The 23,812-nt window shown below is 39.4% G+C and overlaps 1 protein-coding gene across 1 annotated transcript in view; it reads right to left on the bottom strand.

The window, feature by feature from the left end:
• Window positions 1-23,812, bottom strand: part of LOC139779590 (BAR/IMD domain-containing adapter protein 2-like) — a 110,693-nt gene that overhangs the window by 34,499 nt on the left and 52,382 nt on the right. Inside the window, exon 4 of the mRNA XM_071717991.1 lies at window positions 8,917-9,009. Within this exon, the coding sequence (XP_071574092.1) occupies window positions 8,917-9,009 (93 nt within the window). The remainder of the gene's footprint in view (window positions 1-8,916; window positions 9,010-23,812) is intronic.

Below are 23,812 nucleotides of genomic sequence, written 5' to 3' on the forward strand. Positions count from 1 at the left end.
AGGTCGCTGATAGCAAAAATATGATGTAAAAAATTCAAAATTCAAAATGGCGGATCCAACATGGCGGACAAGAAATGCAAAAACAAGGCAACTTTTATGCAAATTTTTTATTAGATGTTTTCGAGGACGCTGATTACGAATATGATATTCAAATTTTTAAATTCAAAATGGCGGACCCAAAATGGCAGACCAAAAATGCAAAAACTTGTCATTTTTTAATGTAAATTTTTTCTCAAGGGTTTTGGAGGTCTCTAATTACAAATTTGCTACTCAAATTTTAAAATTCGAAATGGAAAAAAGAAGTCAATTTTTAATACAAATGTAAGTGGTCGGATGTCTATGAAAATAGGATATTAAAAATTTAAATCAAATAATTTATCAAATTTGCCCGCGATTAGCCTACATAGCTGTAGTTTCCGAGATCCACCACGAGGAGGTTGCAGGACATTATCGGATCTTGTTTGTTTTTTTTGTTTTTTTTTTTTTTTTTTTTTTGTTAATTTTCTTTTTATAATTTTTTTGTAATTTTATAATTTTGCTTTTTAATTTTTTTAATTTTTAAAATTTTTTTATTTTTTTGTTAAAGTTGTTAATTTTAATTAATTTTGTTAATTTGTGTTAGTTTCAAATTCTTCTGTGTCATTGTCGGATAGTACCTCGGCATCTAAACGCTCAAATATTTCCGGTATACCACTTATATTATCGTCGATTTCCATTTCCATTTCTGCATTATTTGAGCTGCTCGTTACAGTTGGCTTCGGTGCCATCTCTGTAACTACCTCTGCGTCTGGAAGGGCGAGTAAATCTCGCAATTCAGGAGACATGGGTAGAGCTTTCCTCTTATTGAGGCGTGAACGCAGGCTGACTGTTGAGATTATCGGGTCCGATGTATCTATTGCTCTATAAAATATATCATGAAGATTAGCTTTACGGCTGTGTTTTCTACTATGAAACTGTCGATAGTTTTTGTAATTTTTGTTTCGCGCTTCAGACCCTTCTTCTCCCAGCATTCCAACAGGCAATATGCTCATACTGATAATATCTTCACCGTGCATAAGAATCTTATGCAATGTTGAAGGCATGGGGAACCAGGGGTATTGGTCGACGTAGATTTTGGCTGTAGAAGTGCAGAGCTTACCAAATTTTACTGGATCTATTGGTAGATGGCACGACAGAGCGATCAAAATCGTTTTCAAATTACACAGTAATAAACAATCCAGTTCGAGAAGTTCGGCCAGACGATTTGGATTTGCAAAAGCTCTACGTGCCGTGTTTCCATCATTTGTCGTACCAAATCCTCCTGGTTTTGGCTTGTCTACTATAAGCCCCATATTCTCCCAAAGGATTGATTGAACTATTTTTTTCCTTTGCGCAAATAAGGCTTTGTGTTCTTTACTTCTAACTTGCCAGACCTTAATATTGATTCGGTATGCAATGTGAAGAATGCATTCAAAGATTCTTATCCAGGCGTGTAAAGGGCTGAGTCCGTACTGGAGCGAATTTGGTTTTGGAATAAAGAGAGTCTGCTTATTTGATAAATTATTAAAATGCTTGGGAGTCGCGTGACAAATTGGACACGTCTGCATCGATCTTGTATTAGTGATGATATTTAGCACCTTACCATCGATCAGTGTTAAAAATAAAGAGTTGTAAATGCGAATGCGGTAAATATCATCCAATTGTATATCGATGACCTGGAGATTTTTTATTTGTTCTTCAATATCATCTTTTTGTTTTAGAACAATATCAATCGATTCCCGAACAAACTCCATCTTATAATAGGTCGACAAAATCTTGCAGACTGCGACGCGGGATTGTTCCACAAGATAAAATTATCTACCGACAATCGCAAAGGAATGAGAGCTGTTACAAACAGATTTTCATCTTTCGAATGAACGTTTTCAGATGACGCGTAACTTTGTTTGTATGCTGAGTAACCAGAGCTACCGTCGAATCCCCAAGAGCACATGAATACAGCTTCCGTGTCTGTAACATTAGCATTTTGCATATATTGAATAATTACTTCCGATTGCATTTTAACAATTCTTTTCACTGTATGATTCAAGAGAGATTGGAGAGAGACCTCTGCTTTGTTTTCCTGTATAAGAATATCTTCCTTCAATGGTCTACATTGCGATTTAACTTCTCTGACAATATTATAAGACGGCCAAATATCTGCGCCAGACGATATCGATTCTAAGCGTGTGTCTATATACACGCTTTTCGATAATGAGTTGTTCAAAATGTATGCAAGAGCCTCCTCCGGGGTTTTTCGTCTGAATGAAATTTGAGGGGTGTCCAACAATTTTCTGATTTTCGCTGGTTGCTCCGAACTTTGTACAACTTTAAGAATCGCAGATAAATCATCATCCCCAGAGCGTTTTGCAGCATAACGACTTGCATGTAGTAGACGATGAGGGTCGTGTTTTAATTCGGCACTAATCGCTGAGGCATCTTTTCGTTTTGATCGCTTAGATTTATCCTGAAAAGCAAGTGGTGGACGACCAGGACCAGGGTGCGCGGGTGAAACTAATTCCTGAGCACTTTTCTCGGAAATAAGTTGACAACCATCAATTTTGAATTCCGAATCCAGCCACTCAGCATTATATTTTTCAAATTTATTTAGCATTCTACTTGCAGCTTGAAATTTGGAATTCCGTCTCGATCTCAGAGACGATATAAGAGCTCTTAATCGCTTCTTCCCTTCATCTTCAACATCTTCTTCGGCATAATTTAATTTTGCGAAAATATAATGCATGCCAGACTCTACAGTGTTATTTTGCAAAATAACATCCAAAATTTCTCGTTTGGTGAATTTGGTCATTATCAAGACTGGGAAGTTGCAGTTGGAGCAAATAAAACGCCAGAACGCGCGTTATAGACGTAGATAAGCGCCTTGAGATATGTGAGATATACCGACCGGCTCCCGCTACGTTTGATCGCGCCGCGCGCGAAAGCTGTCTCGTGTTTATGCTTTTTTCTTAAACACGAAATAAAAAGATGCAAAAAGGTGCATAACTACGTTAAAGTAGGGGAGACCGGGGCCTAACCGTCGCCGGGGTTGAAGCGTCAAGTCAAATATCTCGGAACCTGTATATTGTGCGAACTCGCTATTAACATTGTAAACGCTGCTTATGGTACCCATGTGACCAACGGAGTTTCGGCAGGTTATCTGCCGTGTTATGATTTTTACGAGGGCAAACGTGTTTTCGGAAGGTGAAAGTGAAATTTTCTGCGCGTGGAAATTTTGTAATATCTGCAATAATATTTGCTCTCCAAATCTCAAAGTACGTGATTATAAAGAGTAATGCATGCTGAACACGAATCCAGTGTAGTTTTTTCATTATCGTTGATGTCTAATATTTCGTGGGCGATCAAACCTGAAACTTGTGCTTGGGGCCTATCCGTCAGTAAGCACCCGGGATTTATCCGTCAGTCTCGTCACTGTGGCGCGCCGGGCGCACGACTTCGGCTCACGGCGATTTCAGGTTAGGTTTCCCTCGAGCGTGATTCTGTCTTCCCTTGCACGTGCGTCAGTTTGTATAGGAGGGAAATAGTACGCACGTATCGTCGCAAAACGGGTGTTTTGGCCGACCGAAAAGATGGCGGACCGTTGTTTTTGAGATCGCTCGCGCTCACGGCACGTCGGCGAGGTACGGCGAGGCACGGCACGGCTCTGAGATCCCGCGATTTCCGCGCGAGAGTTGACATGCCGCGCGCGCGGTAGATCGTCGTTGTTGGTCGTTGTGTCAGTGACAGTCGCGCGTGCGACCGCATCGTCCAGCGTTCGCCGCATCGTCTCGGCGTCATTGTCGCCGGCGTTGTAGTGGTGGTGGTGTCGGTGGTGGTCATCGTCGTCGTCGTCGTCGTGGTGGTCATCGTCGTCGTCGTCGTCGTCGTCGTCGTCGTCGTCGTGGTGGTCGTGGCCGTCGTCGTCGTCGTCGTCGTCGTCGGCGCGTCGAGGAATCGGCGCGAGGACGCCGTCGAGTCGGTAAAATGGTCGCGCTCCACCGCGAGCTTTTCTAACTCCCCTGTCGCTATTTATCGCTCCCCCGCGAGAAACGCGGCTTGGTTAGGTTGCTCGAGGGTCCGCGCTGATCCTATGGCACCGGAACGCCGTCACGCGTGTTCCCCGTGGTTGCCCGCGTTGACAATATGACGTGCCGTTGGGGAGTTTACGATTTGGTTAACCTCTGTATTCACGTGCCTAAATTGTTTTATGGAATAAGTAAAACAATTATTTTTTAATAAATTTTTATATTTTTCTCTTAAAAAACAATTATTAAAATGTATCCTATCATTTTTCAGGATTAGATGTATGTATATGTGTTGAAAATGCAGTGTGACGGATAAACCCTGGGGGGGTGACGGTTAAACCCCGGCATTTTTGAGATTTCAATTTTTGCACCGTTGTCGTTTTTGCTCTATACCGGTTAAACAAAGCGACGTAGATAAAAATTTCCTTAATAAATTTTGTAGCTAAAGGTTCACTCTTTACAGTGGTATACCACATTTAACTTCAATTATTTATTTTCTTGTTAAAAATCGGCACCGAAAAAAAACTGACGGTTAGGCCCCGGTCTCCCCTACATAATATGAACAACACATTCATACTTTGTTTTTTTCTTTACGATGCGTTATGGCCGGTTATGAGCAATCAATACACAAAATTGTGTTGAAGAAATCACTAATTTACCTAATAATATTAGGAATTTGCATGTAAATTTGATTATTTAGACATGTTATTTAATTTACATATATTTCACTCATTCCTATGTACGAAAAAAAAGAAACTATTGAGCCTTTAAAATAATAATATACATTTAATTTTCGACGTTTATAACAAATGATCGAAAGAAGAAAAATAACGCTTCGCTTTAGATTAAAAGTGCCAAAAGAGTATTAGGGATCAATAAAAAATGTTAAAAATTGTATCACGGCAACTTCAGAGTATATACAACATAAAGATGTAATTTATTTAATAAAATTTTAAAGTTGGTTTTCGGCCACTTTTCCTGGTCTCCTGGCCCACTGTCGCGGCGGAGCAAGGAAAATCTAGGGTGACGATATTGGCAATTTCGCTGTCGCATTTTCATTTCGCCTCGCACTAACATCGTGAGCTACGAATTTTCGTGGCTCCCCTTCGCGGCTGAACGGAAGGGCGGTTTAGAAAAGGGGACGGAAGAGAGGAGACGCGGAGGGGAGGAAATAGTGAAAACAGATTTAACCGAGTGTCGCTCGTGCTTCCTGCACGAATTTCCATAGACGTAATCGCGTGAAGATCGAGACTGATGCGTTTCCACGGCGACTCCTTCTTGCTATCTTTCGCGAATACAGAAATTTCGCGCGAATAAAGATTTCGTGAGTTTGACGTTACGTATTTGAAAATATATGCGTGGAGTTCTCGCGCAAACATTTTTTATTAAACTTCTTACCTCAGGTTTCAAGTGTAAAAATCCGCTATTCGGGAAACATTGTAATATACATAGGTAAGTGTATAAACATTAAAGTGGGATTTTTAATGTTTTAAGTTTTTTAAATTATTTTTATATTTCTTATCATTGTCAATCTTCCTTAAATGTAGTTTAGTTCAAATTTAGTGCGACAAAATTTCGATTTGATGAAATTTAATTCTATTTGTTAATAATTGCCAAATTATATCAAAAGATTTATTTTATCTAAATAGAGATATCATAAATTTTTCTTCAAATAACACGTAAACACGAGATACGTTTGTTATGAAATGTGCATTGTATAGTTCTAGAAACGTAAGAAAATATTTAACGAGATGTTTGTACAAGTCGCTATTTGCAAAGCACTCCTTACTGCCGCTTTTGGAGAGGAGCGAAGACTTCCGGCGCGGAATTAAAGTTGCAGCGAGTACGGCTCTCAACAACCGGCGCGCGAAAAGCGGATGATAAGTGTGAAGCGTAGCCGGATATATCTGCACACATGGAATTAGAGCCAGAGTTATATGCTCCCAGTCAGTGGCAAATCGATCGAAATATCTCTGTTTCGTTAATAATCTTTCGCGCACTCGGAATCATAAAGTAGTCGTGTCCTTTTAGTCAATTTAAAATAAAGAAACGAAAAATAGGTATTGAATAGTTATTAATACGTTCATGTTCACGTTGAAGATCAGGATCATAATATAAATACAATCGAAAAATCTTGAGAAGTATACCGAATCACTTCCTATCCCAAATAAATATATTTAGGTTGGATACAAAGAATGCTCAGAGAATTTCGCGGATTTAACGAACCGCGCAAAATCGCGCATTATATTTAATCGGTGCGTGTTTAAAAAAAAAAATGCGATGCCGATACATATATAATTTGGATCTCGATAATTTTATGCAATATGCGTGCGCTACCCCCTTCGCCCGTTCTCTCATATGTGGCGAGCGCGGGCAGGGTTTCGGGGCGGATTTCAGCGGCCGTCTGTCCTCTGCTCCCCTTCCCCCTTGTTTCACGGCGATGCGAGCGCGCGTTAATTCCCATTCGTTGCGCGTTTACATTATTATTAAAGCGCGTTTACACGGTCGGCTGCGTCGACGCCGCCACCGTAGAATTTTAATCCGCGATTCTGCGCCGCGACGCCGAAAAACGCGACTATTAATCTTACAGCGATCGCTTCGGCGTATTTAATTCTCCACCATGCTTCATATCGGTTCATTACGTGAATAACGCAAGTTTATTGTGTTTTAATCCGGATCAATATATTTTAAATATGACTCGCGTATCAAAAAATGGTGTTGTATTGCTTTAGCAAATATTCGAAACAAAATTTTTTAATTATGCATGGTGCGCGATTACATTCGTGAAACATATGCTCATTATAAGTTTATTCACGATCATTATAAAGTTTAATCACGAATTCTTAATTTTCCGAAGACAATCGAAGACATTTAAAGTTAATTAGACGTTCACGAGATTTTTATTTTTGCTGTGGCGAATTGTCACGTCTGCGGATATTCACGAGCGAATCGAATGACCATTACATGAAAATTACATTGATTATGTGTGTGTTGTGTAAATTAATTATTGAAAGTTATACGAAATTTCACGTTAATTATTAACGGATTTATGTAAATGTAATTTTGTGCACAATGCTTATTTGAAATAATTATTGATAACTCAATGATATTCATATCTATATTTTTATCTCACGTTATGCGTCACATTATTTAAAATATATTGTTTATTTAAGTTATAACAACAACAGCAAATATATATATATATATTGTTCAAACATTTTGTGCTTTCAATTATTGTTAACAGTTCCTGAAATTATCTCTAACAAAATGGAGCAATTATTCTTATACGACGTGAATAAATGATCGAAGATGATGCGAGAAATAATATAATTAATACAGCGTACGAAACACTCGAGCAATTACATAACAAATTGCTGCAGACTGCGCGAACGCGATAAACAACATCTCTACGTCGCGGGATGTTATTTGTAAAATAAAATAGCTAATTCAGAACGCGCTAATTAATTATGCTCGAAACACCGGGGGTTGCAGCAGCCTCACACACGCATTTTCATAGTGCGCAAAATCGCAAATAACTCGATTGACGAATTTATTAATTCGATTAATTGAATATCTCGTTTACAAGTCTCTCTCTCTCTCTCTCTCTCTCTCTCTCTCTCTCTCTCTCTCTCTCTCTCTCTCTCTCTCTCTCGTCAAAATGATCTCGTCGAAAATTATCTTTGCCGGAACGGTCGTTACATATTCGCTGGTAATTGTTATCGCGAAGGATAACTGCAACACTGTCCGTTCCCCATGCCAGTCAAGAACCGATTTGATGCGTACAACACGCATTCCAAATCAATTAAAAAAAAATATGTTTCAGCATAATTATTACTTTCGCATATTCAATTTTTACGCAAATATATAATATAACAATACGTGCACTTTTTAGAAAAGATCATGATGCGCAGTAAATAGTGATCAAAATCGAAAGATCCAAGAATCAATCCGACGAAACGGTGGAATCCTGGTAAAGAATCCCCCCTGACTGATCGGATTCCGCTCTTCTCCCCGACAAATAAAAAGTTTGCTCGGTTGTTGGCACTTGGGAAGCTTCCCTAAGTCTGTACCTTAGTCTGCTTTAAGAGGCTCGCAAGCTCCGCACGCAGGTCGCCGACCTGAGCTTAATACGTACACTTATCACGCTGCAATGATCTTGTTAGCAACTTTCGTTCATCGGCGTCTGGAGGCGGAAAGGCGTGGAGGAGGGAGGGGGGAAGGCTTTCGAGCTTAGAGACGGTTAAACGCGCTTTATTGGCTTTGGAAGCCTCGGAAAAGCTAGCTCACCTCGTTCCAGAGCAATGCAAACTTCGGCTCTTGAGAACGAGAACTGCTTTATTTGTGTCTTGTTTCGATGAAATGAATCGAACGCAAACTCGAGCTGAGGCTCGATTCTTGAATTTATTCGTAAGAGAAACGTATGCGCAAATTCTGTTCTACAGAAACGTTGCAAGTTGATTGGTTAAAAGCCATGCGATAACCAATCGACTTGCAATTTTTCTGTAAGAGTAGAATTTCTGCATACGTTTGTCTTGTGCGAATAAATTCAAGAATCGATGGCTCGATCAATTGTTCAGCGGAAATAATTTAAAGAACATACTATATACTATATTTTGAAAAAAAGCGTATTCTTAAGAAAATATTCGGATGTCTTTGAAAAGATAAAAGAAATGGATTTTCTTATCTATTTCCTTAATTATTAAAAATTACGAGGCCTTTTCAGCCTTGTGATAAAACGCGAAGTTTTCAGACGCTGACACATTATTATTTCACCCTCATTGCCTCCTCATCCATTTTTTCGATTCAGTCGAATGAATCGAAATGAGTTTTGTCTCGTGTTCACCGAATAAAATTGGTTAATTTAAAGTTTGTCACTTACCCACATCCTTCGAACCGCCCCATGTTCCCAGCTGGGCTTGACGGGCTAATCGGGACAAAGCGTCGACATAAACTCGCGACGCCGCCGCAGCTCCTGAAAAGGTAGCGACTATTAATTATGATCTTATTTCCGATTGAAATACATAGATTAATCTATTAATTTACAATATATTATCTATTTATAAATTCATCAATACACAATCAATTTTTCATTAATGTAAGAACATTAAAGTGAACGCAAAGTTAAATAGTGAACAGTAAAAGTAATTATATAACAGAGAGAGGGTAACCCCCCCCCCTCATGTATGACCTTGACCTTGACATATGTTGTCTAGGACATGATCCTGAGTAACTTTTCCTTATAACTTAATTGTCGGCCATTACTTATTTAAAAGTTATAAACAAAAAAGTTTGAGAAATTTACAAGTTTGTGTCAGTGCTAAAGGAAGTAATTTGCTGATATGTGTGCATAGACAATACACATGTAGGCGGGGGAGACTCATGTCTCCTTACAGTGCCAGACTAGAGTCAAGCTCAACAGGGTCTTCTTTCCCCGCTAATTTTTCTAAGCCCGTTCCCTTGGCAGTGGTTTCGCTAGATAGTAGATAGGGACAGTGGGAATCTCGTTAATCCATTCATGCGCGTCACTACCGCCACTATTCGCCACTCTAAGAAAGAGAAAAATTACGCTCTAAAAGTTGGAGTGAAATTGCACTCCATTTGAGTGAAGGGGGCACTCTTTTCGAGTGCAGTACATCAATGTCCATAGGAGTGAATTATGTCACTCTACAGTTTTGAGTGAAAAATTTCACTCTGTTAGAGTCATTTATCAGTCGATCTTTAGTGAACCATAATTCACTATAGCTTTAGAGTAAGATCGTATCACTCCTAAAGGTAGAACAACCGCTCTAAAAACTTGAGTGAAAAATTCACTCTTACCTTATGAGTGCCCGTAAATTAGAGTGACAACCCTCTCTTTTGGAGTGATCGCAATCACTCTAATATATTAGTGCCGAAACTACTCTATGAGATTTAGAGAATAGTGAGCAATAAATTCGGGACCAGGATAAGAACATTAAATTCGAGGATTATTTTAATAACAAATTGGCACAACAACTAATTTGTTTAATATGCTTTACTCTTTGGTCATTTTTGATAAATTAAAAATGTTTCGTGAACAATAAATTCCAAAATAAAGTATTTTACGAATATTTGACTGAAGAAACAATTCAATGTTAAACTTATATGATTAATTGTTTATTTTTGACCATTTTGCTCTTATGAGGTTACGGTAATCGGGTACATTTAATTATATTATATAATCATTCAATATTTTCGATATCTCTTTGCAGTATTTTAAAACATAAAATTAGCAAAAAATTCTGGTAAAATATCGGCTTTTTGTTTACGATATTCTATATACATGTTTCTCAGGAAGGGGGGTACTAATGTGGTCCTCACTTTTAATATTAATTTCCTGTGAATGGATAGGAGCACTAAATTCGGGAACTGGAGTAATAAATTAGCACTTAATTGTGCCGTATACCCGAACTTTTCTTTAATGATGGGGATGCTAGGTTCACAGAGGTTAACATTAGAAAGTTGTTACCTCAACTGTAGATAGGAATTTTAAGTATTTTGTACCAACAAGGCGGATTCAACGCGAGCAAACTGGTGTTTGCAAAGAACACGAGTAAAGAAAAACTAAAAAATATGCACACGCGTTTCTTCCTCTGTATTCGATACAAGATATGGGCTGTATTCGATGGGCGAGATTCACTCTCCGAAGCGATCGCGCCAATATAATAAAAAGACCAAATGAGCCACTCGCAGTTATCAATGAAAAACGATTCCTCTTCAGGCCGGCCCTTGTTAGAGGTTATGGAGCAGAAAAATTGGGACGATCCGGGAAAGAAGTGGCAGGAAAGGCGAGCGGGGGCAGAGTAAAGCGGGGAGCGGAGAGTGGTATATATAATATCGGTGGAAATTGTGTGTTCCACCCCCGCGGGCAAATCCCTCATAAATAGCGGGCTTGTACGCTACCTAACAGACTTAAAGGACGAAAAAAGGCGGAAGAAGAGGGGGGTGAATGACGAAGAAGAGGAAGGGACTGGTCGGACAAGGAACGTGCTGTATCTCTGAAGAAACGAACTCGCAGGGAGGCCGTAGAGTCGTTTTATGGGCCGCGTCTTCCCGCTGCGATCATCCCTCTTTGTTCCCAGCCCCTCCTCACCCTCTCAAAAAATCGAGCCGTGCTCGAAATGCGTTTGTTGTTTCATTAGAGCCTGGCAAGAATTCTACTGATTCCCGGAGCGCGAACGGCTACGACGTGTCTGTAAGGGTCTCGAAATTAATCCAAACATCTGTAGAAGTACATTTAAATTCTTAAAATATAATTTTTAACATATTAAGATTTAAATTCTTCCTAAAAATATTATAAACGCAGTTTTATTCCGATACATTTTACTTGCGTATATTTTTAGGACTTTTGTTTATGACAGTCCTCAAAAATTCAGAATACACATCTAACGAAACAAATTTGATGCAAAAAATGAATAATATCGTGATTTTATTTGCGTTTCGGAGAGAACGCCTGTCGTCCTCAATTAAAATTCTTAAAACAGAAAATTCTACGTCCTTTCGCGTGGCTAAACGTTAAGTTTCCTCTGAGCGGTAGATCGCAAGTACAAGGGACGGCAGGAGGTGAGGGTGCAGAGAGTGAATTTATGCTTCATTCGTACACGTTAGGTATACACGAGGAAGAAACGAGTGGAGCGTAAATTATGGCACTCTTGAAGTTCGTTCCACCTTCTCTCCCTTGTCGCCCCCCTCCCTCTACCCGACCCGTCCACCGACCTCAAGTACAACGCTCGTTTCTGGAGGGCGGCTTTTATTTATTGTTTCATGCTACTACAACACGCCATTCTTTGGTGCGAGCAATTTTATTTAAAAATTATATCATGCATGATACTCCCTTTTTTCTGTTCCGCGATTTTTTAAACTGAGGTCGTTTAGTGTATGTTCTTCATCCCCACGATAATTGAGGTTTCTGTAAAAGTCTGCGTGCGTACGTTAAAGAACGTTAAAGAAAATTCAAGAGCATATTACGTCATTAATTAAAAATTGAAATTTCCTTGGGTATTGTTTTAAAATTTCTGAGTCACGAATAATCGAAATAAAAAAAATCGCGATTTAAACTTCAGGAATAAACATAAAAACAAACACCATCTTCCTTGTTATTCATAATTATATATGTCGTATTTATCACTCACGCACACGTTATCATGTTATATTTATCACAATTACCATTGTAATAAAATATCCAAATAGAATAATAATAACAGAATGTGTCCGGTTCACAGTTTCGTCTGGCAATAATTTCGCCGCGAGGACTGTGCTTCATATCCAAGTTCAACGATACAGAATTTTGCGACGACATCGAAACTCGCACGTCGACAGCTGTCGCCACCATTTTTCGCGTATGTTTCGTTGCAGCCTCCAGCGAGACATACGTGAACCAAAAAATAGAGCGAAAAAGAAAAATACGATTTCCCTTGTAGCCGTTTCGTCTTTTCTATTTTTTTTTTTTTTTTTATTGCGGGACAAAGTCTGCGAGGAAATTTCACGGCACGGGATATTTAACTGTAGTTTCCCACATTGTCAACTTCAATCATCGTTAATTATTTTCATTATCCCATTTCCCTTTGATGTTCCGCGAATAAACTCTTAAGATTGGAAACACATTTTTCGTGAAATTTCCACGAAATTTTTAATTTGTTAATAATTAAAATTCTTAATTTGTAGAAAATTTGTTCTGTCTTCGTCAAAATTCTCTCGTTTACATTATTTAAATATATCTACTATTAAATTTGAATATGCAAAAAATATATAAATATCAAAATACAGATTAAGCATATGTAAGATTAAGTTGTGTAAATCTCCACAGATGTTAAATAAATATTATAGTTCCATAGGTATCCTAAAGCTTATATTTGTATAATATGTAAAATTATTCCATACGTAGGGGAGACCGGGGCTCGTTGGCACCGTTTTCACAATTTCGGCATTTAAGTTTTTATACAACTAATTATCATGATTAAACAGTACTAATATGATAGAGAGAACCTTTCTCTACATTTTCATGCCAGGAACGCGCCTGTATACTGTATAGTTTCTTTGTAATAAGTGAAATACGAACATGCTGCATTGAAGCCAACTTGCCCCGATAGTAGGGTAAGTTGGCTATGCGACAAAAGTCCATGTTAAATTAATGAAAACGTAATAGAAACACAAAACGGGTAACAGATACGTACTTCTTGATAAAGATTGTATCTTTTAAAAAGGTTTAATTTATCTTTTAAAGTTATTTTGTAATGATCGAATAGCAAAATGCTGTTGCAGAAAAACAATTGTAAACTATTTTAGATGTAGCTTTCTTCAACAAAAAATATTAATATAAATATATATCTAGGTTTTATCAGCATTGTAGGTAGCAAATCACATACACAGGTCTTACGCGCGCGGCAACAACAAGTCAAGCTAAGCGTGCCTTGATATGAGCCAACATACCCTATCCCTATATACGTTTGATTTCAGTCATTTTATTACAATAAATTACTGTTGTTCCTCAAAATAATATGTCGTATAGTAACAGAAACGTTTCTTTTAACTAATGATACGTCACTTTGATTTACTTCTCAAGCTGAAGAACATTAATACGATATTTTGAAACGCTCGAAAATTTACTTGCCACCTCTTGAATCAGAATTTTCTCTTTTTCTATTGTAATACTTGTTTGATTAAAATAAAACTTTGGGAAAAGTACCTATGTCATATAAGAGATATTTTGTGATAACTTTTCCATTGTTTTTTTTTCGCTATAAATACATAAACGGAACGCATTGCCAACTCTTGCCTCTTGCGCCAACGAGCCCCGGTCTCCCCTACACCCGCAATTATTATTTTTGTTTCACGGAAAATCCTGCGTCGGGATTTCCCCACGCAAATATTCCGTGTTTCAAGTACCTCAGGTAGGGTATTATTAAAACGCCGACTATCGAACATCGCGGAACACGCGGTATAATCGTAAGCAGAAATATCCGGCGCTTCGCACTCCCCTCCTCCTTATCACTCGGGAATGCGTAAACCGTTTGGAACATAACCGGGCGATGGTAGTGGTGATGGTGGAAATGCTGACTCGCCCACCTCCTTGTTTGCGGCTGTTCCGGCAACCTCCGAGCGACTCTGGGGATTGGAAATTGGAAGCAGGCCGAGTTCGTCATCGGCAACGGACCCCATTGTCCGCCGGTCATCCCTCGTCTTCCCCCAACTGTCGGCAAACTTCGGACTGTTCTGTATCAACCCTTCACCGCAACGTTCCTCATCCAGCCCGTCTCGGAGACATCTCGATATCGATATACATGTATATCGGGTTATATCGGGTTCGAAGGGAGCCCGCACTCGCTTTCGCCGGATGGGAATTCAAGACGCAGGGCTATACTGTTCATATCTTCAGATATGAACAGTATTGGATATTCAGAGTCTTGGACATTTTCCAGAGAAATTGAGAATTCAGAATATTCACAGCTTCAAACATTTCGTAACTTAATTATCGGCATCTTAAGACAATAAAAATTAGAATTTCGAGAATATGACACTTCGAATTAAAAAAAAACGAGTTATATTCAAAAAGATAAATTTCTTCTTATTACAAAATTTAAATTTACATTCCTTAATGTTAAGATTAATATTTTTAGGCTCGTGAAAAAATCGATTTGATATTTTCCGAACGTCCAACGAGACGAATAGAAGCAACTTCGAAATGCTCAACGCGTAATTAAGGAGCTGCTTTGAAGGACAACTTTATTAATGCTGCAAGCTTGCGAGCTTGCTTAGAAGGTACAGAGATAATAAATGAACGGCGGGAGTTTCTAAGCGGCTTAATTGCTTATGAGGGTGTTTACCAGGGCCCTCAGACCGCCTTCGCCAAACGCAACAGGCGCGAGTGAACACCATCAAGATTTCGCGCGGTATTAATGTAGATTAATGGAAAACTTGGTTGTCGTTTTGGCTACAACTTTTCCTATTTCTTCGCCGACAGTTCCCACGAGCTATCGGCGATTATTAATGGACCCACTGACTTTCGCGTTCATTTATTTTTACAAGATTTCTACTTAAAATGGAACTTTTAACTATTATAAACTTGAGAAGACTTTTATTCTTATTTTATATACAGGTACGATATAATTTTTAAAACGTAGCAGTAAATTCACGAATCTCATTATCGATGTCTAAAAAAAATCTTCTAATAAGAAACTAGTTTAAATGAGAAAATCCAAAAAAGATTTCTGTCGTTGTCTTACATCTTGTTGCTGCATACAATGCTTATATGTTACTCAGAAATGTGGAAGACAAAAAATTTGTCTACTTTTCGAAAGAATTAAATAAAATAAATAATCGTAGCGCTATTAAAAATCTATTAAACGACGTAAATAATATATAAATAAACACAAATAAATAATGTAAGCATGTCTCTATAACATAAATGTACGATCTTCTCGTGACCATCCACTTCTTTGTCCCTTATTTCCTACATTCGCACCCTCTTAAGACAGACGAGAGTTCTTAGCAAGCGGCGTAAATGTCCTTTCACCCTCGCTATCCTCGCGGCGCGGCGGTGTCCCGAGGGATAGTTTTAATATGAGTCTCGTGGTACTTAACGACACCAACGTCGCCGCCATGGCCGGATGCCGCCACGTCGGAAAATGCAATGGAATGATGAAGAGAGAGCGGCAACTCCCGAACTCCAGCTTTCTTTACCTCGCAACCGATCCGATCGAGCATGTACTATATGAACGCATCGCACATAATATCCAAGTCGTGTTCTACTTATTTGAGATGTCATTAAGTTTTATCGTCGGTAACGCTAATTAATTTTAAAAGCCTCTTCAAAGACATACCATATTGTAGGGTACGGGTTAACGAGCCTTTCTGTCGCCCTTAGTTTGAAATTCTAGTACAAAAAGACCAAAACTCTTTCTACATTTCTTTCTAGATACATTGCATCAATGAAAATATCATTCTTAATTTTTAACATAATGGTTAGCTTATTTAAGTATTTATTGTAGTGTATTACTACAGACTTCTATATATTATTGGACTGCTAACTCCTTCAATTTCGCTTAAGTAAAATGTCCTCCAGAAAGTATGTACAAAAGTATTTCACTCTGCGCATGTGCATATAGTGAACGCATGAACGTGCCATTTCCACATATGGCGGTATGTAACATCCTAACTTCACTCTAATTGAACCACCCATCTAAACTGTGTACTGTCTCTTATGTGCTTTTATTATTATAAAAGTCAAGTGCCATGTCAGTAAAACGTATTATTTGTAATAAATTTTTGATAACATTATTCTTTAAGCGTGCAAGACGAACTTAGTATATATATGCGTCATAGCACATACGCAGAAAGATTGCCCTTAGATATTTATTTTATACATACGATTTCCAGACATTTATACATAAGAAGTTAGCAGTCTAGTAATATACAGGGTGCCCATGACTCGAGGTCCATACATTAAAGGCGTGTTATTGAAGTCATTTAGAGTTGAAATTATTTAATAAACATATGTCCGTAAATGCTTCCTAACAGAATTACAACCATTGAAAGTTGAATATTTGATGTGAATATTTGAAACATTTTAAAATAAATACCTAGCCTTGGACTACTTTCTTTGGGGGCATATGAAGTCAATAGTTTATGTAAAACAATCTCGCAATAGAGATAAACTTGTGAACAAAATTATAGATGCAGCAACGCAAATAAGAAATTCTCCTGGCATGGCGCAGGGCAAGACTTTGTATTGAATCTGCAGGAGTTAATTTTGAACAGAATTGTAATACATTTGTAAATAAACAAGTAAAATTAAATGTCTTTTTTCTTTCCTTCTTCAAATATTCACCTCAACTTTCAATGGTTGTAGTTCTGTTAGGAAGCATTTATGGACATATGTTTATTAAACAATTTCAACTCTAAATGACTTCAATAACACGCCCTTAATGTAATGGACCTCGAGTCGTGAGACCCTGTATAGAAGTCTGTATGTAGGTATTACACTCAAATATCGCAATTTCAATTTGCATAAAAGACAAGAAATGTCTCACAAATGTCTTCCTTTATTTCTAGGAAATAACGATCAATAAATTAATTCGAAGCAATGCGCAATTTCGGTATTTTAAGAATTGAAAGTATATAAAAAATAAAAATGTGTTCGCGTAACTATGTGCGCGGCAAGGGACCTACATAAAAGGAGAGAAATTAATTTTAAAAAAGACGGGGAAGAGAGAGAAGGGAAAAAGGAAAAAAGAATAGACGCCAAGCGGCGATCTGGTGACGCCGCCATTTTGCATTCCGGAAGTGAATACCGCGGCGGGCGATAATCGTGAATTAAGAGGCGCCGGCTAATCGACACACCCACCCTTTCAATTTCCACCCTTGGCTTGTAAAACAGCGCCCTCGCCGTGTCGCGAGAAGAAGGAGGGACGAGAGTGAAAGAGAGAAGGAGGAAGAGGGAGCGATTGTCTCCGGTGATTACGGTTTCCCGAGTTGTTTGCATTTAGGAAGCCATCAACGCTTAATCGCATTCCTTCCCGCCTCGAGAAATTGCAGTTTTCGGTGACGAAAACGGTAAAGGAAAAGTAAGGGGGGCGAGAAAGGTGGAGGAGCGGTTACAACAACGCACTTTTATATTGGCCGGCCCCCGCGGCGCGGCGTATAAAAAGTAGCGACGCGGAATTCCGCCGGCGCGATTGCATAGAAAAAGCGGTGCAAAGTTTTAAATATTTTCGCCAAGCGAGCGAATGAATTTTGCAAATGGCGGCATCGCATTACTCTTTTGCCTGAGTTTACAAGGGAATTCGACCCTCTCGCATTCCCTCTTTTTTTCAGCAAAATTCATGGCAATAAATTGCAGCGACAGCGTCGAGCGCACCGTAATTATAAATAAAAATAATAGCAGAATAATCCAAATGGTGCAGCACGAGAATCTAAATTTTACGTCGGGTAATCCTTCTCGCGTCATCCAGTTCACCCGGCATAAATATCCCGCTTTTACCAGAGCACCCAGTATATCAAGAGAACGTACCGGTTAGAGGCTCTCATGAGCGGAATGCTTGGCGCGGAAATAAACCGCAGGGGTGAGAAAAAGACAGGACAGTCCTTCGAGAGGGAATAATGAAATTAGAAGCGTCTGCCACCCCGACCGCAACGAGATACGGGGGGTGGGAGAGGGGGGGCAGTGAGTGAGAATGGCAGGGAAAAGCTGAAGGGAGGTTGCCCGGAAGCGTCGTCGGGGCTGAGCAAAAATAATTGAATCGCACAGCGTGGGGGCTGCACTGTCCAGAATAAAGTTTACGTTTCAACCACCCCTCTCCCCCTTTAGCAGCCCCCGCTCTTCCCCCATTCCCATCGCTGTGTACTTTAACCGTGCCTTTACCTTTCCTCCGTCTCCCCTCTTCTCCTCCTCCCGCTACGAGAGCGCGCCACCCCTCGACCGCCACCCTGTTGTCTCATATTTCCATCTTCCTTCTGGAATTTCGAAGAGGTGACCGCCCTTCGCTCCCTTCTGCACTAGCCCTCCCGTGCGATGCCCATGAGGTTGCAGTGGAATAATAAAGGAACGGAATGACTTTGAGATGGATGAGGGCCACTCCTTTGCACTTTTGCTTGTACATTGTTTTTGTTTTCGCGGTTTCTGACAGTATCAGCTATTTTCTCCGATAGCGCACACTACAAAATTCGGACAATTTTTTACCTTTAAGCAAATAAAATTTCTAACAAATTTGATTAAAAAAACTCGACTTCAAATTTATTAAAGCATAGAGAATCGTCATGTATCTATATAATATATATGTAAAAGAAATATAGAAAAACCGAGAAATATTAAAAACTTAACGAGTAAAATAGAAGCGAAAAAACGTAAAAAATTTCATTAATCTTAAAAACTACGAGATAATTATACTTTTCTGTTATTAATTCTTCCACATATTTTTCACACTTAGCATAGAAAGTTCCATTATTGTGTAGCTATTTTCGCGGAGATATCGGTTCTCGTGTAAATATAACTCCACGGTGCTTCGTCGCTTCACGAATCCGGGGGAGAGGGCACAAATGAGGAAAGAATTGGGGATGATTTATGGGGTGCATGCAGATGCCGACGTAACAATATTATTGTAAACTTTGCGATTGCGGCATTGTTGAAGTGCCGGGAGGTGGGTCCATCGAGCAAACGCGCGAATAATGGAGGTAGCTCGCGTTTATTTGCGCCCGTCTTCCTCACCAGGGGGATCGTATATTTTCACGAGCAGACACCCCGATACACGGAGGGTCGAAGAACGCGACGCGACTCCGAAAATGAGAAAAGAATGAGCAGCAGTCGCGGCCATGTTTCGTAACGTATCAAGAAGACCTCAAGTCATTATTGATATAATCAAAATATAATTCTGATAGGTAACCTAGAAAATTGAGATTTCACATTCATGGAAATAATTATCGTGCGCGGGATAAATAATGAGAACCATCATCAACCACTAAGATACCGAAGTAATCAGCGAACAAAATGTATAATTAATGTAAATTAAAGACTTTATTTTCGTTTTCTCTCGTTTCGTAATATTTGCATATTTCTGCGGTTTATAAAACGGAAGGAAGCCCACGGGAAGAAAAAATGGCGGCTATCTCGGAGGAAGGTTGACGAAGGAAGTGGAGAAGATTGAAAAAACGCGCGATATCGCGAAGGATAATATTTAAGGATTATTCCGCCTAGAACGCCAGCTATTCCGATCCATTAATATCGCTCAGCCGGCAAATTGGATTAAAGGGAATCCATCTAAAGGGATATTAGAGGACCGTATCGCGGAGGGCCGGTCTTCCGTGATTTCTTTTCACTTCGCGGACGAACCGAGAGATAAATCGAATTCCTCGAATAGATGACATTCATTATTGAATATTAATGACTTTCGTTCAACAACTCTGGTTGTTGCAACCTTGTTTTCACTGTTTATTACTGTAATTTTTGAATATTATATCGTAATTAGAACAAAATTAATCTCCACCTTCCTCTTTCGTCAGGAAAAATCACGTTGCAGCATTTCGTCGCAAAACCATGAACTGTTAGAACATCGATCGCAATTAGTACAAATAAATATAAAATCCGCTATTATTGCAAATTTTCTCGCGAGTTTCGTGGCGATGAACAATAATTGTGTGCGTGTAAAGTCGATACCTCTTGTAATCGATAGCGCGAGGGGAAAGTTTCTCACCTGAGGGCGACGATGTACACCTGAGCGCTATTAATTTCCGGAAAGAAATAAAAATAAACGCGTGGTCGCTACGCGCGTTAGAAGTGAAACTTCTGAAAGGCAAGGTTTTGCCATAACTTTTCTGAAATTAATACAAAAACAATACAACGGAATTAGTCACTCCACGCAGCCGCCCGCAACTCGAAAATGTGTTACACGCAGTTCTCACTATATCCGTCTCGCCAGTGCCGTACGCCTGATCGAATTTTCGTGACGCGTTTTCGAGTCGCAAAATCGAACTTACTTACCGATCCAAAAGAAGTTTCACTTTGTACGACTGTTGGTCGAATTTTCGTGACACTTTTTCGTGACGTTTTTTCGTGTCGCACAATCGAACTTACTACCGTACCAAAGAAGTTTCATTTCGTACGCATATTGGTCGAATTTTCGTTACACTTTCGAGTTTCGTGTCGCAAAATCGAATTTACTACCGTGCCAAAAGAAGGAGTCGTCTCGCCAATGCCGTACGCCTATTGGTCGAATTTTCGTTACACTTTTCGTGTTGCAAAATTCGTGACGCTTTTTCGTGTCGCAAAATCAAACTCACTACTGTGCCTAAAGAAGTTTCACTTCAATAACTTTCCGCGCAGGAACATAGACACTCACACTGGGTTATCTATCGGTTGATATTAATAACCACCGCGCCGATAATAACCATCGCAAAAATTAAATCGAATTCCAAACATGTTCGCTTGTGGTGGACGAAAGGAGGAGGAGGTGAAGGAGAGCGTGGGCTGAAATGGGATCGAACTTCCTATTCCAGGGACGACACGTCCTAGGTCGGGGTTAATTAGCGGCGCGGCACGCCGCGATTAGCCGGACGCGATCGATCCGTAGCTGCGTGACGGTTCCATTAGCACACCCGGTATGCAGGTCCGGTCGGACACGGATATTAAGGTATTCGCTATTAAGGGGAAATACGAGCGGATTCCGGGTGATACTACAGCGGAAACTCCATTTACCGCTTCTTGTATGCGAATCCGCGCGCATTATCGCGATATCATCAGCATCGCGATATCATGAATTCAGCGAGCGAAAGTCCATGCAAGTCAAGCGCGAGCCGTTTAGATCGAAATTAGCAAAAATTCCGAGTCGGTAACTTCACGCGTATTCTTAGAGATGCGAAACGACATAAATTTTTCCCATTAACTGCCACTGTATAATTAGGTAACTTTGCCCCTAACGCCGTTTTTACATCAACATATTTCAATGCTATTTAATTATATTTATTCTTCATCCAAACACAATAAAGTCTTTTCAAAAGATCTTCCCAAAGAGTCGGCGATCAGACATTCACCTATAGATCGCCAACTACGAATTAACTCGTATTCGACATTCAACGTGTTAACAGTGTCGACATAAATGCATTAGTTTTAGAGTTTACTTCTGTTGAATCATCCGACTCGTGAGTTTCATAGCAATTGCGAGCGATAATTGCGCCATTGCGCGCATATACCTTTCTAATCGAAAGATGTGCTATTTATCAGGATCAATGTTTCTCTTAACAGATAGCGTGACAGGAAAATTTGAAACAAGTGGCTTCTCAAGAACAAGGTCTTGCCCTAAATTTTCTCGTAACGCTATCTGTTAGAGTCCTTCACTTCGTTACACGAGTGTGTAATAATTAATGAGGCGAATTATTATACATTTCCTGCATCGATCTGAACACATGTACTGCGCTTTATCGATAACGCTGACACGAAACGTCAATTTATATTTCCCGTTCTCCCAGTCTTCCCCCTCTTCCCCCATTCATGTTTCAAATTACAGATCGCGCTTTCGAAGAATCGAAAAGTGAGGTTCCCGGGTTGATTATGTTACTCGGTCATATTATCACGCGATAGCGCGAGCCATCGTGTACCGCGCTTATCAATCCCAATAAAAGCATAACACGCGTTTCACTGCGATAAGGCCGCCGCGTCATTTTTTGCGGGATATTTTTCACGGCGCTCTTGCGCGCGCTTGCGAAGGATTTCCCACGTCAGTCGCCCGCAGACGAGAGGGGTCGCGCTCTATCTCGCGCGCATAATTCAACCCCCCGCGTCCCCCTGCGCCCCCGCGCGTTTATTACGCGTTTTATTTATGCGCATTACGCGGACGACGCGACGCACGTTTTTTATGCAAAACGGAGTCATTTTCGTGCAGCGCGTCGCGCGACTCTCTCGATCGCATAATATTCGCGAAAATAACTTCCGCCAGTTCCGCCGTTCTTTTTTCCTTCCCCTTCCGCGGTGAGATTTTCGCAACAGTGCAAATTGCAGTCCCGGAGAACGTGAGCGGAATATATTAACCGTCGGACTTTTTATGCAACGTCCGGCAAAGTTAAATACTCGACGTTAAAGTGTGTATAGAGTATCCTAAAATATCGTCCCTTTCATTGAAATATCTTTGACTAGAATTTGGAAAATTCCAAGAAAGTTGATTATCTCGGTAAATATCTCGCTGAGAAGTAAGAAGATTAACGTTATTCTGTTATTCATTAATCGTAATCAATTAAAGATAAAAACGCCATTTACGGTCCGGACTGGATCTTGGTTGCCTATAATATAATAGCAATATTGTGTGTGTGTGTGTGAATTTTGTATACTTTTTCTAAACTTCAGTAAATGACTGCGCGCCGATTTTTTGTCGATCTTTAAAACAGAGTTTCTAGTTGGAACAGTAAATACACATAGGGGAGACCGGGGCAAACTCGACACCGGGGCGAACTTGACACTAGGCTTTTTGCCAATTTAAATCTATCGTAGAAACTTGCCTTTCCTACTGTAAATGCGTCTTTATGTGCCAGTATTATGAACGGAATTTTTGGTGACATTCTGAGTTATGGTGTAATTTTTAGCGCGACATAAGCGTTTTTCATGGTGAAAAGTAATTTTTTTGATCTTTCGAAAATTTCTACTCTTTCATCGAGCTTTACTCTTGCGAATCTATATGTAAGTGATTTTGATGGGAAATTTGATGCTCTATACGAATCCGATAATAGTTTTTGCATATTTTCAAAATTTGTATATTTTTGAAGTGACAAAAGTGAAAAACGACGTTCGGGGCAAAGTCGACATTGTTTTATCGGCTCCCAATAACAAACGATGCTTGTCATGCAGCTATATGGCTCATGACAAATGTGTGTGCACGTCCGATCGCGAATTTACTTGCATAAATTGTTTTTTAGACGTGAGTTTAGATGAAAATAATTAAAAGTTCAACAAGTTTTGTTCTCATTATTTCCAATAATTGTTTTACTTAATTCCGAATTTTTGTACTTTCCAAATACACGATAAACAATGTATTTCCAGTTTCAGACAATAAAAAATAAGTTCCAGGTCAAGTTGTGTCGATCAAAGTGTCGAGTTTGCATTTTTTAATTTGAAAATTTATCTTCGCATTACTTTTCCTTTCCTGGGGGCAAAACTAAGCGACATACTAAGCAAAACTTCCTTAAGCAATTTTGTACCTGAAGGAACACTCTTTAAATGTGTACTATTGAATTTGCTTGAAAATTTTAATTAATTATTGAAAATTGCCTGTGAAAAAATC

This window comes from Temnothorax nylanderi, unplaced genomic scaffold, assembly GCF_030848795.1.
Source record: "Temnothorax nylanderi isolate EJ_2023f unplaced genomic scaffold, tnyl_v1.0 TNYL_tig0233_pilon, whole genome shotgun sequence".
Classification (NCBI taxonomy): domain Eukaryota; kingdom Metazoa; phylum Arthropoda; class Insecta; order Hymenoptera; family Formicidae; genus Temnothorax; species Temnothorax nylanderi.